This window comes from Leptopilina boulardi, unplaced genomic scaffold (genome assembly GCF_019393585.1).
Source record: "Leptopilina boulardi isolate dan_hultmark-lab unplaced genomic scaffold, ZJU_Lbou_2.1 LbouV2_248, whole genome shotgun sequence".
Classification (NCBI taxonomy): domain Eukaryota; kingdom Metazoa; phylum Arthropoda; class Insecta; order Hymenoptera; family Figitidae; genus Leptopilina; species Leptopilina boulardi.
The window spans coordinates 2,226,091-2,241,059 of NW_026137805.1; the positions used below are offsets into that span (position 1 = coordinate 2,226,091).

The window sequence follows — 14,969 nt, forward strand, 5'->3', positions numbered from 1 at the left end:
AATAAAGTATTAAATTATATATAATAATTTAATGTAAATATGAGAAATAGAATAAAATTTATAATTAATTTACTATCTTATATTTAGAACATTCATTAAAATTTTATTATTTTAATTTATTAGTTTTTTTTTTTAATTTATTAATTTAAAAACAATTTCTTTGATTCAATAGAAATACTATTTCTAGAATTCATTAAAGTATTTGAAAATTGATTTAAAATTCTTGTTTAAAAATTTTGAAATCTTCGAATTAAACAATTATTTTTTTTTTAAAGAGATGAATAAGAGAAATTAATGTCAAACACTGTACGCATTTATTAAAGATAAGTGACGTGTGCATTCTTGTCAAACGGAGTTTGGATTCCAACCGAGCAAGTTTGAGAAATTCAGTTGATCACTTTCCTTTCAGTGGGAAAATTCTAAAAAAAAAATGTATCATCGAACTCTAGAGGATATTTTAGAGAAACATTTACCTGACGCTGAACTTCGTGAGGCAAAACGAATTTTATATGGTTCTGAAATAATAGAGTAAGAAAAATTTTATATTCTTCCTTTTTTAATTAATTAACTAATTAATTTAATTAAAAATTTTTTTGGATAAATTTTATGTATCATTGTTGTTAAAACTTTTTTTTTATCATGTTATTCGGCATTTACAAAGTTTATCACACATTTATCGCTTGTCAAAAAATAAATATCGTTGTAAAGATATTTTTCAAAAAACAAATAAGAATTTCAAAATTAAAAAAAAATTATCATTCAGGAAAATTATTGACAAAACGAAATTTTTTTATTAATTTTTTATTATTATTATAATTATATAATAATAAATAATAATATATTTAATAATTTTAATTTATTTTAAAAATAAAAATAATAAACAAAAAAATATTTATTTTGATTATGATTATAAATAAATTTTTAAATTGTTTTAAAAAATTATTATTTTAATGAATAATAATAAATTTAAGTTAAAAAATTTGTTTATACACTGTGAAATTTTTTTTGGTAATAAGAAAAAAAATCGTTTGAAAAATATTACATATAATTAATTAATTAAATTAATTTAGGAAATTAAAATTACCAACAATTTCCGAAAATTTAAAATGTGAAGTTCAAGGTTGGAAACTTGGCAATGCAATTCAGGAAAATTTACGTTCACCCCGCTTGGTTCGTGTTGCTGTTATTCAAAATTCCATTGTCCTACCAACAACTGTTCCAATTCACCAACAAAGGGATGCGATTCATAAAAAAATTTCCGGATATCTAGAACATGCAGCTGCCTGCAATGTCAATATTGTTTGTCTTCAAGAAGCATGGCGTAAAAAAAAATTTTCTCTTTTAAAAATTAAAATTGTAGATTATAAATTTTTAATAATTTTAATTTTTAATAATTATAGAAGTTATTATTTTTTATTCAATAAATTTTTTAAAAATTAAAAGAAAATGTAATAAATAATTTTTTTTTAATCATATAGAAATTTAATTTTAATTAAATTTAAATAAAAATTTAATCAAAATTTAATTTATTTTGAAAAAAAAAATTTTTTTTCAGCGATGCCGTTTGTTTTTTGCACGAGAGAAAAATATCCTTGGTGTGAATTCGCGGAAGATGCTGAAACGGGACCAACAACTACATTACTCGCGAAAATTGCCGCCAAACATGGAATGATTATAATTTCACCGATTTTAGAACGTGATTCGGAACATGGTGATACTATGTGGAATACGTGCGTTGTCATTGGACAGGACGGTCGTGTGATTGGAAAACATAGAAAAAATCACATTCCACGAATTGGCGATTTTAATGAATCTACTTATTATGTTGAGGGCAATACCGGACATCCAGTTTTCGAAACATGTTTCGGTCGAATTGCCATCAATATTTGTTATGGTCGTCATCATCCTCAAAATTGGATGATGTTTGGAATCAACGGAGCTGAAGTAATTTAAAAAAAAAATTAATTTCCACTCTTAATTAATTATTTATTTAAATTAACAAAATATTTCATTCAAGAAAAAGAGAATTTAAATAAATTATTTTCTAATTGTAAAATTTTTTTTCAGATTGTCTTCAATCCAAGTGCAACGGTTGGAGCATTATCAGAGCCTTTATGGCCAATTGAAGCACGAAATGCAGCAATAGCAAATAATTATTATACATTTGCGGTAAATCGTGTTGGAACGGAAATATTTCCCAATGAATTTACATCGGCCGATGGTAAACCAGCTCACAAAGATTTTGGTCATTTTTATGGTTCAAGTTATGCAACAGCACCAGATGGAACACGAACACCAGGTTTAAATCGTGACAAAGATGGAATTTTAATCACGGAAATTGATCTCAATCTTTGTCGACAAATGAAGGACAAATGGGGTTTGAGAGTAAGTTTTTGGCGCTCTTAATTATTATTTTAATAATTTAAAAATATTTAAGTAAAAAAAACACATTTTTTCCTCAAAAAATGAAAAAAGGTATTTTTCTCAATATTTGAAAAATGAAAGAAAAATTTTCTTTAAACAGATGACTCAACGTTTGGACATGTACGCCAATGAGTTAACAGAAGCCAGTAAACTAAATTACAAGCCGCAGATTGTACGAAAGTAAAAAAGAAATCTCATTAAAATGAGAAAGAATCGAGAAGCAATTCATCGATTTTATTGGTCTTTATTTCGCAAAAATGGAATAATAAAAAAAGAATCATTTCTAATTCCAAAAGAAAATTAGATTTAAACTAATCTACAATTCTAAAAGAAACAAATGTAAGAACTTCGATTTTCTCACAAATGAAATAAATAATTTTTTTTTTGTTTTCTTAGAGAAAAATCGCAGTTTGTGTAAAAAAAAACAATGGAATATTTAAATACTAAATTAATAATAGCAAGTCTTACTTTTATATAATAAAGAAATATTAAAAAAGAAAGAAAGAAAGTTTTGAATTAAATTCTTAGCTCGTTGTTGCGACACTCAATGCCGTATTATGTGTTTGTTTACGATAATGTAGAGCCTCTTGATAAGCCTTCTTCACTGCTTTTCTATCCGTTGGTTTCCTCGATTCAATTAATTTTGCCTCATCCAATTCCTGTGATACTCCAAGTTTCTCCAATTTTTCACCCGGTAACCATTGCCTGTGCGGAATTTTTTTTTGATTTATCAATGAATAAAAAATTACAATTTCTATTTCTAGATAATTAAAAACAGAAAATAAAAATATACATAAATATAAAATATTTTTTTAAAAAAATATACAAACCACGTTCTCTTGGTGTCGAAAAATAAAACAAGAAACACGGGATCCTTGTAATTGTCCTTCAACGCAAGAACATCGTCGGGAGGAGCAGGAATTGGAACACCCTTGTGAATTGTTCCACGCGGTGTATTTGGATCAATTATTAAAGCTGGATACCATGGATAACCGCGACATTTTGCCCAAACAAGTTGCAATGCCTCGAGGCCAGTGAATGATGTAATTTGCATTTTATCCTCATCTTTAATTGATTGTTTAGTTTCAATTTTTTCCATTCCATCTGCATCGCCAACATCGGGTGTTGTTGAGCGACTTGTCGAACAACTGCTGCAACTTGACGATTGACTCTCGCCTTCTCCCATGTCACTGTCCATCATTCCACTCCTGAAAGAAAGAGAAAAACAAAAAAGTAAAGAATACAAATCCAAAAAATCGATTTTTCACAAAATATTCTCATATCTATTATTCTACTTCAATAATAAGTTAATAAAAATGACAATAAATTTATATTAGTATATTAAAAAAAAAAATTTATTATAATATAAATATTTATTAATATATCAATGTAACGATTTTAAAACTTTTTTTCCTCCGTTATTTTTTTACTATTATTTCAAAAAAGAATAAACAATAACCAAAAACTAAAGTAACATTTTGAATTTTAAATAACTATAAAAATTTCTATTACACTTTATAATCAGTGCGAAACTATAATTTACATTGTAATTTACTAATTTTTATTTGCTTATGATTAAATTTTACTTCAAAATACATTACTGTTTAAATGTAATTTATTCAAATTTAATTGATTTCATTTTATTTGTCAGTAATTTCCTTTAAATGTAATTTTTTGTAACTTATCTTTTTCTTTTCTGCCAAAAATGTAATTTATTTCAAAACTACGAATTCTTATTTTTGAATTTACAATTTATTTACATTAAAATTACAATTTAAATGTATTTAATTACTGAGTAAAATTAGTACCTAAATTTTTACATGAAAAAAAAAATGTAAAGTATTTTTTTGCGTTACATTTCGTCGTTTTTAAAAAATTTGCAATATCCTTGAAAAATGGAATTTATTTTTAAACCACAAATTTAAAAATTATATAACTAGAATTTAAATTTGTTTTTTATTTCAATAAAAAATTTTTTAAAATAAAAATTGTAATTTAAAAAAAATATATTAATTATATAAAATAATTATTTCAATAATAAAGTTCCGGGTAAATTACAATTTTCATGTTAACTTGCAAATAAAACGTGGTAAAGTCACTTTTTGAAGAAAAAATACAATTGTCACATTTTTTGAAAAATTCCTTCATACTAAATATAAAATTTCTTTAAGAGAAGAAATCTAGTGACTTTACTTCGTTTTGAGTGCAATGAAAATTTTTTTGTGCATTGAAAAAAAAAAGTGGTGCGATTTTTATTTACATTTTGATTTTTAGTACCTATAAACTCGAAAGCTATCAGTGGCTTTTTTCTGATCGTTCTCTTGACTCGTGACTGTTCCTCGATTGGCTCGCGCTCTTGCTTTACGCGTGAAAAGCACAGCAGTACGACGATTAACGCCAGTTGCAGCAGCGGTGACTTCTTTATCATTTGTCTGCGATTCAGATTCAACACGTGTACGACTATTGCGATCACGTTTACGCGATGTCGATGACGTTAATGAGGATGTGGTCGTTGCTGTTGTTGTTGCCGTTGTTGTTGTCGATGTAGTTATTGATGTTGATTTTTGTATCGATTTCTCAGATTCACCAACAACAATATCCAATTCGGGATAATCTTTGCGCGCTTGTTCAAATAAAATATTTCCCTGTTCCTTCATTTTTATTCCAGCACGATAAAACATTGTATCCTTACGATTATAGGCGAGACAATTATTTACCATAAGCATAAAATCCGATTCAAAAGCACTTAGTGAATCATATTCTTGTTTATCAATTTTCGCCTCCATTGTTGATAAATCCATTGGCTGTGAAACAATATCCAAATAATCGGGCACCTCAATTGTATTAACTGGTTGGCCAAAAATGTCATTTGTATCACGCGCTTTCATTGCTTCCAATAACATTTTCAATACACTTTCCAAAGGTCGAAGCTGGAACCAAAGGCACTTTTCTTTCCTGGCGGAGGGAAAAAGATTTTTTTTTTTTCAAAATTCTCTGTAATAAAATATTAAATTGAACATAGAACAAGACTTACACTTTGAATAATTCCTTTTTAAGTTTCTCTCGTTTGCGCACCAATTCGCAGAGTAATCTCGCGCGTTCAAGATCCTGTCGCAAACATTGCCAATATTTCAATTGTCGATACATTTCATCGCGTAATTCACCATCAGGAGCCGGTGATATTGAACCACCGAGTGGAGGTGGTCGCGAATGTGGATGAGTACTTTGCAATCGTCGCAAAAGTGGAACACCATTTCGAAATTGTCTCTTCAACGTCCAATATGCTATTAAACGTTGAATTAATTGACTTCTCTTTGGAAGACCTTCAGCCAAGCTGCAAAAAAAAAAAAGATACAAAGAATTAAAATTTCCCGCCTAGTATTTCGATAGTACATAGAAGAGGATAATTTTTACCTGGCAATTTCTCGAATTCTCTCCGGTGGAATTGTGGGAATTGAAATAACAGGCGCTGATGAACTCTTCTTATTTGCGATTGCACGTCGTCTTGCATCAGCAGGACTCGTTGACGGTTGATAATCAGACGGTGCATGCGTTTCGCAAAATGCTGTTTTTTGCACAAGCATTGGCTCACCGCTTGTTGGCTGAACAGTTCTCATTCTCATACAAAGTCCCGCTTGTTGTGCACAAGTCACATGAAATGCCGCATAACAACTACTCTTGTGACATTGTATACAAGCGCCAACACCGCGTCTCTTACAAACACAACAAGTCAAACGCCACCGTGCAGCAGGGATGCTTTCAATACTGTCAATTGGCTCGAGGAATACGGTATTCGCAAAACGAACCTCCGGTATCCAAAGGGCGCACACAACATGTGCCCACGTTGCTGGACGATCTGTTTGTTTAAATGCTCCGCCTCTATTTGGACATAAAACACAATCGACAGCACGCGAGGGACTTTGAAGACATCTTCTACACAGCCATTGACCCTCGGGAATGTAGGGAACACCATAGCAATCTTGATGAACTGCTAAATTACACATGTCACAAAATAGTATTGCATTACTATTTTGACATTCGCCATCCATACAAATACAACAGACAGCATCCTCATCGGCGGCTATTCCACCGCCTCCATTTGTTTGCTGTTGAAAATATGATTCCTTCTCAAGACGATCCATGAGAAGTTCAAATGTATCAGCTTCCATTGGCGGTGTGAGGCCAGACGCTAAACGACGTTCATTTACTATCGATAGCCATGCGGAATCCTCTTCGTCTAGATCGTACTCGACTTCTCCTACAAATTTTTATATTCATTATTCCTAGACGAACTATTCTAAATTTATTTTATCTATTTCTCTGAATTTTCCAAATGGGTATTTTTTACTCACCTTTAATTTATGCCTTTTATATACTTTAATTAATATTCCTCAGAGATACAAAACAATATAATCGTTAACAGAATCTAATCGAACCTAATTAGGAATTTTCTATTATACGGAAGTTGATAGCTAAATTAATTCTTCCATTTCTCTTACGAAATAAATTAATGAAACGAAATTTTAATTTCATTCTATTGATTATTCCATTCTAATCTTTTTTTCAGTTTTCAAACTCTTTTCTTATTAGTTTCATTCTATTTTAATAAAATTTCTTTTAATAAAATTTTTATTTAGAATTTTAAACCGAATAATTATTTAAAAGAATTCTAATTTAACTGAATTTTAATTAACTAAAATTCTCATTTAACAGAATTTTGTTTGAATAAAAATTGTATTTAATGAAAAACTGTTTAAATAAGAGTTTCGATAAATAGAAATTCTGTTAATAATTTCGTAAATTCAGTTAAATAAAAATATTGAGAATATATTTTCGAAATTCGATTAAAGAACAATTCTTTTATTCTCAGCCATCATAATCACGCGAATGCCAAAAAAACAGACAATGCTACTTTGAATCTTCTTTTTTTTCCCATCTTTAAACACAAATGAGAATTCAAAAAAATGCATTACCATCAAGATCCTCTCCACTGCGTTCCATAAATCTAACATAATTATTTGGCAATGGTTCAGCTTCGCCAATATGATTTTCATAGCCACTTAATTCCTTAACAACAGCAACAGGCAAACTGCTGAGAATTGCTTTATCATCATGATTATCAGGAACTGCACCACCTTTTGCCACATTTTTCTCCTCAAGTTCAAATTCCTCTTGTGAAATCACTGTTATTTTATCGGTAAAATTCAAACGCAACGGTTTATTTACTTCGTCACCCAAGTTCAACTAGATTTCAATAAAAGAGATAGAAATTAAAAAATTATGTTTCTTATAATATACATTAAAAAAATAGAATTAAAAACAGAAACAATTTTTTTTTGGCACTATATTTTAATTTGATTAAAAAATCAATTATAAAAAATTAATGTACACAAAAATTATACTACAACTTACCAAAACAAACTTGCTTGATTCTTGTGTTATTGCAACTTCTGCACTTCCGGGTGTGGGTGGAATTTTATTTTTATTGCGACCTTTCTTCTTATTTGACTGAGGTGTATTCATGTTTTATTTTCTATTCACTAGTACATATAACTTAGAGAAATATCGAATTTTTTAAATAAATTAATTCCTAAAAGTATAATCATATATGAATTTTTGTTAAGGTTATGTTCGTTTACGCGCGCGACTTTGTGTTCTTTGGGCTTTGAATTACTCGCTATTTTCTTTCACAAGAGTTTTTTTTTTTGCACAACTATAAATTAGAAAAAAAATTAATTAGAAATATATTATTTTACTTTCTTTACACATGAGAAATAGTACTTGAAATTGGTAATAAAACATTTTTGGAGCTGTTTAGTACAGTTGTGTTTACGCGAGACGCACCGGTCAAGGAGCACACTTGTGCCATCTACGACAAATAAATGCATAAAATTTGTGAACTAATTGAGGGAGCAAAATTGTTGCTATTCAAGTTTTTTCTCTCGTGTATATTTAATAATATTAGAAAATTTATAAACTACTTTATTATACTAAATTTATAGGTTAAAATTTCAATTTTATGAATAAGTATCTAAATTATAAATATTCAAAAATCTTCTACACAATTTTACGTACGGACAAAATTGATTAAATTCTCAAAATTTCCGTTAGCAGTATGAAAGTTGATTGTTTTCGAGTATTTTCGCAAAGGTATTATTTTTTTTACTATTTAAGTATTTAATTATCAATAATAGTGATTAGTTCAATAATTTTTTGATCAATTAAGTAAAAAATTGTAAAATCGCTAATTAAATTTTGAGGTTATGTTTTCAAAAGCGGGAAAAAATTCAATTTTTTTTTACTTCGGTATTATTTTCAATCAAAATCAAGAGATTTTGGTATAAATTAAGAGAAAAAAAATAATTTATTCAAAAAAAAGGGGAAAAATACAAAAAAACTTTTTATAAATGTATTTCTTTTATTACTTTGGCCTTAAAAAAGTAGTGTTTTTCCTCTTTCACATTTTGAAGTATACAAAGAAAACAAGGAATTTCTAATTACAAAATAAACTAAAATTCATATAATAATACTTTGAATACAATAATTAAGGTGTTTTTTTCCTAATTTTTCGCCATCATGCACAGCATCAAACAAAAAATTCATCGAGTTTTGTTAATTAAAGAAAAGAAAAATACAATAATTGTATTCTGGTAAAAAGTCGATAAGTTCCCTTGTAGTACTGCAAGCTAAATATCATTTATCCTCTTCCCCTTCCGGGTTGTGGAGCTCCCGTTTGATTTTGTTGATTCAACCAAGGAGCAGTTCCGGTTCCTCTGCCTCTTTGACTTTGACCCCGACCTCTTCCTCTCGCTGTGAAGAAGAAAAAACAAATTAATTTCTAAAAAAAATTGAAATTCAAAACACGAAATAGGTTATGTTTTGTGTTTTTTTTTTGTTTTAAACAATCAAATAGGAGAAAATTCAAAAAGAAAAGTTTTGTCCCTTGATTTTGTTACTTTCAAAAATATTCATTATAGAAAATTGATAAAAGAACGTCGTAAATCGTACATAGGTACAAACAAGTGAACATAACCTCAAAAAAAATTCTCTTTGACAAACAAAATGATAAAAGAGAAATAATTGCAAATAAAAATGTAAACACACCTTGAGCACGTAAAATAGCAGATTTTCCACGTCCTGCTGTCCCCGAGCCCTTACCACCAGGTCTTTTAAACATTGGAGCATTTTTCAACATGTCAGGTAATATTAGAAAACGCATTTTTGAACCGCGAATATAAACATTTTCAAGTTGTGCCGTACGACCATCACGATATGTGACGGTGATATTTTGCATTTGACAATTCATATTGTCCTCGGCTTCAATTAATTTACCACGATAAACCTCGCCGGTGTTTGTCTCGCATGTCACGATATGGCCCTCGGCTTCGTGAAGAACTTTTATTGGCACTCCAATTGACATTTTGCACCCCAAAAAAAGAAAACAATTACACAAAAAACTAGAAATCAAATTCACAAAAAAATTGTGTTATTTAGATTTTTTTTTGTATGAAAATAAATAGAAAAAATAGTTTATAAATTGTAACACAACACACGCGTCATGGAACAATTAAATAAATGCTATAGCAAAGTCACCATTTTTAAAGATTAATGATTTGTAGATGGCAGCACTTTTCGGCGGAAAATTTTGAAATTTATTAAATTTGGGGGGGGGAAAGGTCCATTGATGATTATTAATTTAGATTTTTAAAATTATAATTTCTTTTTTTAAATATTAAAAATATGTTTATATTTATATTGTTCTAAAGGTAGAAAAACGACAATATTTTGCAAAAAAATGAGTATATTTTTTTTGTAAAATTTTATTTTAAATTAAATAACAATTAAAATTCGAATATATACATAACAAAAAATTTAGTTCACTTGAAGATCTTCGATTAAGGATGTAAGGAATGTGTTTCCATTTATTAATTTTGTCGTTCCAACTACAAATTCCACATTTACTGAAAGAAAGAAAAAAATTGTTCATATGAATTAGTTTTTTTTTTTGAATTATTACGTATTTTAAAAATATTTATATTAAAATTTAGTAAAAAAAAAAAAAAATATACTTACACTCTTCCTGTTGGGAGAGAAAACGTAAAGCGGAAATTTCCGCATATGTACAGCCTCCAATAAAAAATACGAGTACAAGTTTAGGCGGTTCGGAATTTGAATTTTCGCTAGTTAATGAATTTCCTGTAAACAAACAAATAGTCGTGCTTAAATTTTTTTTTTTGAAATTAAAATTTTAAAATCATTAAATTAACAATTAAAAAAATAATAATATAATAATTAATAATGTAAAAAATATTATGAATATATTAATTAAATTAAATAATGAACAAGTAACTAACTTCGTTCAGTCTTGATAATTGGATTTAAATTCGATGAACCACTACCGCAAGCGGGTCCCGGCAACAATCCCAAAATATCTGTTATTCCCTCCCAACCACCTTGTACCAATTGTTCCGCGAGTCTTATACTTAATGGTGCATAAATTGAATGCACATAACTAATGTCCTTTGGCGTAATTTCACTCTCATCCTCAACTGTTAATTTTAATGCCTTCCTGAGTACAGAATATTGTCGAAACGATTGTTGAACTTTTAATAATCCCGCTTTTTCCAAATTTAACAATGTTGGAAGATGTTGATAGCCATAGGTTTGAATAATTTCACGTTTATAATAATCAAGTAGTTTTGATTTTAATCCCGAATTTGTGAGCGATTGAATACACAATAGACGCAATACTTTCAAAATTGGCTCCTTTTGGGCAATCATATCTTCAATAAATGAATTTGGTTTATCCGTGTCGATACAATTCAATAATTCCTGTTCAATTTGCAATGATTCGAGAAATGAACTCGAATCAGTTACTTCTTTAATCATTTCAGCAATTGTTGTATCTAAAAAAGACACAATCGGAAAAAAAGTAATTTATTGATTTAATTAATTTTAGAATATATTTTTGCCCTCGTAAAAAAAAAATAATTGAACGATAATAAATTATTATTGAAAGGAGAAATGAATTTTTTTTAATTACGTTTTGCTAGTGATTGTTTCGTGGCTAACATGTGTGGCAATCTGGCGACAAATTGCTTTATTTCCTGTACACTTTTATCCCCGTGTCTCTCGTCAAATTGTGATGATATTACTTTTGCTTTACGACTCAAAACTGGTCCAACGCCGTTGAAATTTTTATCCCTGAAATATGCTTCGTTAATAAAATAATTTTTTTTTTTAAATTAAATTTTTTCATAAAATACCTACCTGATTTCGGCGAAAATTTCTTCCCCTGAATTTAAGATAATTTGTTCCTTTTTATCAAGTGACATTACAGTTGGTGACTCGTCGGAATCGTGAAATTTTTCCGCCGGCAATTGAACAGTCGCTAAAATGTAATTTATTTATCAATTGTAAAAATGAAAATTAAGAAGTTGAATTTAAAAAAAAATTCCCTCACTGTTACTAATTCCAAATATTTCATCAATAAGACCCTCGTATGTTAATTGTGTAACTAATGGTGTCAATAAATCTGTGGAACGATCGAAAATTAGCAAATGTTCAATAATCGATGATTGACTATTATTTTGTTTAATATCCTCTTCTTCACGATTGAGTCGTTGTAATAGTTCCCAAACTTTATTTGCCGCTGGACCACGTCCTGTGACTTTAGGAATTTTGCCATAAATTTTTTGTAAACTTTGAATTGCACGCGCCACCTGATAGAGACATGTGGGATCGTTTTCGATGAAAAATTCCCGAAATGCATTATTTAATTCCATTGAAACAAGATCATTGTCAAAGGGAAATAAATCGCAAGCAAATTCTTCAATTAATGTAAAACTTCCATAGACACCACGATTTTTTAATTTTTGTTTACACAATAAACTTTGCCGTGGTACGAAAAATATGTGAAATTCCTTTCGTGGTTTATTGCCCTCCTCACTGTTCAAAAAGTGAAATGAAATTTTAATTTATTTAATTAATTACCAAAAAAAAAGATAAATAATTACCCGTGAACAATTTCGGCAATTAAATCCATTAGATCGAGTTGTGGTCTTGTGATAAAAATAATATTTGCAACATTTATTTGCGGAAGTGGTCCACCACCAAGTGGATACATTTTAATAACATCGTGCTCTTGTAGTAAACTGTATTTTGCTACAAGACCAATTGGTCCAGCGAGTGATTTGTCCCATACAATTGCCTAATAAAAATTTTAATAATTTAAATTTGAAAATTTGCGTTTTAAATAGTTAAAATAAGGAAATAAAGAAGATAAATAAAATAAATATTATAAATATTAAAAGTTGTGTAAAGTCAAAATTAATACGCTTTCAATTTTTAATATTAAGACTAATATAATTTTGATTAAAAAAATGGTTATTTAAGTTTGTTATCATTAAAAAAAATAAATCTTAAAAATATAGTAGAATAGAGAGATTTGGAAAGCATAAATATTTAAGGGTTAAACTCTAAAAATGCAATGATTATTTATGAATCGAACCAATTGCGTAATCATTCCAAAATATGAATATAATTTTTTAACTACATTCAACTTCATTAAAAACACATAATTAATAAAAAAGATAATTTTATTCTCCATCAAATACGACAAAACTCAAAAAAAGCGAGTTACATTGTTTCCAAATATGTTGTCAGAGTTACGCGATTTCTAAATGGTCTTGAGAGTTACGTCTTTTCTACATTGTCTCTGGAACTTAAGTCTTTTCTAAATATGCTCTGAATTTTATTGCTTTTTTTGAATGGGACAAGCGATTATTTATTTATTAGGCGAAAAAATAAATTATCGACAAAATTGAAAGTGAGGTTATGTCACCTTTGTTCCTTCGCATCTTTCAAGTAAGCACAATAATTGTTTTCTTGCTTCCTCCTGTATTAAACCCACATTCCATCTGCCACTTGACAAATGTGCCGATGACATTATTTTAGCATTTATATAAAATTGATAATATTGATAGTAAGAATAATCAGCTGATTAGGAGCGCGAAACAATTTTTGACAGATGACAGCCACTGCTACCAAAATTATAAAAATAGTGCGCCGTATTTTAGTTGGTATAACTGATAGAAACTTGTCATATTCTCCACTAGGTTCGCTGGCATCAAATGGGGGAAAAAATTCAAAAACTAATTTAAAAATTGTTTCTTTGTAAATTTTACCATTTGTACAAATGTTTGTTTCTTATTTCATACTTCTTTTAATTTTTAGTAACTTTTTGTTATACTAATACTAATTTATATATTCTAGTATAATTTTTGATTATTTTTCTTTTAAATAATATTTAGGAGAGATTGTTGTTTGTAAGGAGAGATTGAAATTGTAAAATATAACATTTTGTATACAAAATGATATTGGAATTCTTATAAAGTGTAAATGCCTCTTCGGTAGAGGTACCTTGGCTAAAATCGATTTGTGTTGGATGCTGCAAGGAGAATGATAGCATCTGCGCTGAGCTAGGAGTCAGGAGCGTGACATGCAGCGGATTTACAATCACTATAAAGCCACCGAATCAATGAACCGAGGTCGCATCTACTCGTGTCCAACACTCCATCCTTATCTAAACCATCATCGCGCTCCATTTTTATCCTCTTCTCTCGCGTCGCGTTCATCTCCTTTTTTCGCTACCCTCTTCTACTCTGCATCTATACGTCAAGTCCCCCTATATACTCTTTTCCAATCCCCCTTCTCGATAGACCATCACACTTTGTTAATTTAATTATCTAATTAATTTCATGTCGATTTCAATCTCCTCGCATTACTGACAAACAAAACACGATATATATGTGATGTTCAAAATATCCGATGAGAATCATTAGATTAATCAAACGTAACGAATATGTTTTTGAATATTCATTAGGATTCGGAGCTTCAAACTTATTTTTATCCATTTTATTTAATTACGTATTGTCATCTTAATCGCAATTAAGGTCAGATTCCGTAACCATCCGTTGTACTCGCCCCAAATTGAAAATCCTTTCTTTGACTTCTTCCGTAGAAATGATCCCTATGTTTTAAATCCGCTCATGGGTCAGTCGTTTTTAGGGTCAAAATATATAAAAGTTCCTCTGGTAAGATGAAATCCACTTGGATTTTTCATATAGTTCTTGTGATCCTACTCAAAAGAAGAACCATTGTAAGGAGTTGATTCAGTTTTCCAATAACCGTGATGAGTCCGAATCCACCATAATTCCAGCATGTAGAAATCTGGATTTAAGAATCATCTGGTATGGCCAATAAATCATACTTTCAACCCCTATGAGGATCCTTCTGCAAACCGCATCGTCCCAACTAATACTTCACTTAAAACATTCCCTCTTGAATGTTCCAGCAGGATCAGATTTCCGGCTATTAAGTAGGAATTCACATAAACAGCTTCATCTGAAACAGTGAAAATTTTTACTAGAACAGTGAAAGACAAGTGAAACAATTAAAATTTTTGCTATTCCAAGTGAAACCTTTCGCTGTTACAGATAAATATTTGTTTCGGTGAATAAGTGAGATTTCAAATAAGTGGAGTC

At 29.2% G+C, this 14,969-nt stretch overlaps 4 protein-coding genes across 4 annotated transcripts; 1 reads left to right on the forward strand and 3 right to left on the reverse strand.

The window, feature by feature from the left end:
* The first annotated feature begins 337 nt into the window (after positions 1–337).
* Positions 338–2,932, forward strand: LOC127280561 (beta-ureidopropionase). Its single transcript, XM_051303618.1, has 5 exons — positions 338–528; positions 1,071–1,321; positions 1,556–1,944; positions 2,068–2,385; positions 2,525–2,932. Exons 1-5 carry the CDS (start codon positions 431–433, stop codon positions 2,606–2,608), a joined length of 1,140 nt encoding a protein of 379 aa, XP_051159575.1. The 5' UTR covers positions 338–430; the 3' UTR covers positions 2,609–2,932.
* Positions 2,653–8,266, reverse strand: LOC127280559 (bromodomain-containing protein homolog). Its single transcript, XM_051303616.1, has 7 exons — positions 7,837–8,266; positions 7,398–7,668; positions 5,839–6,682; positions 5,459–5,758; positions 4,702–5,379; positions 3,255–3,632; positions 2,653–3,129 (listed from the first exon to the last, which is right to left on the reverse strand). The coding sequence occupies exons 1-7, from the start codon at positions 7,945–7,947 to the stop codon at positions 2,949–2,951; spliced, it is 2,763 nt and encodes a 920-aa protein (XP_051159573.1). The 5' UTR covers positions 7,948–8,266; the 3' UTR covers positions 2,653–2,948.
* Positions 8,267–8,822: 556 nt separating this feature from the next.
* LOC127280562 (small nuclear ribonucleoprotein Sm D3) lies at positions 8,823–10,023 on the reverse strand. The gene is made up of 2 exons (XM_051303619.1): positions 9,529–10,023; positions 8,823–9,234 (listed from the first exon to the last, which is right to left on the reverse strand). Exons 1-2 carry the CDS (start codon positions 9,842–9,844, stop codon positions 9,122–9,124), a joined length of 429 nt encoding a protein of 142 aa, XP_051159576.1. The 5' UTR covers positions 9,845–10,023; the 3' UTR covers positions 8,823–9,121.
* Positions 10,024–10,207: 184 nt separating this feature from the next.
* Positions 10,208–13,480, reverse strand: LOC127280560 (vacuolar protein sorting-associated protein 33A). The gene is made up of 8 exons (XM_051303617.1): positions 13,268–13,480; positions 12,441–12,634; positions 11,888–12,372; positions 11,695–11,815; positions 11,468–11,628; positions 10,779–11,330; positions 10,498–10,620; positions 10,208–10,385 (listed from the first exon to the last, which is right to left on the reverse strand). The coding sequence occupies exons 1-8, from the start codon at positions 13,370–13,372 to the stop codon at positions 10,297–10,299; spliced, it is 1,830 nt and encodes a 609-aa protein (XP_051159574.1). The 5' UTR covers positions 13,373–13,480; the 3' UTR covers positions 10,208–10,296.
* Between the last annotated feature and the right edge of the window lie 1,489 nt (positions 13,481–14,969).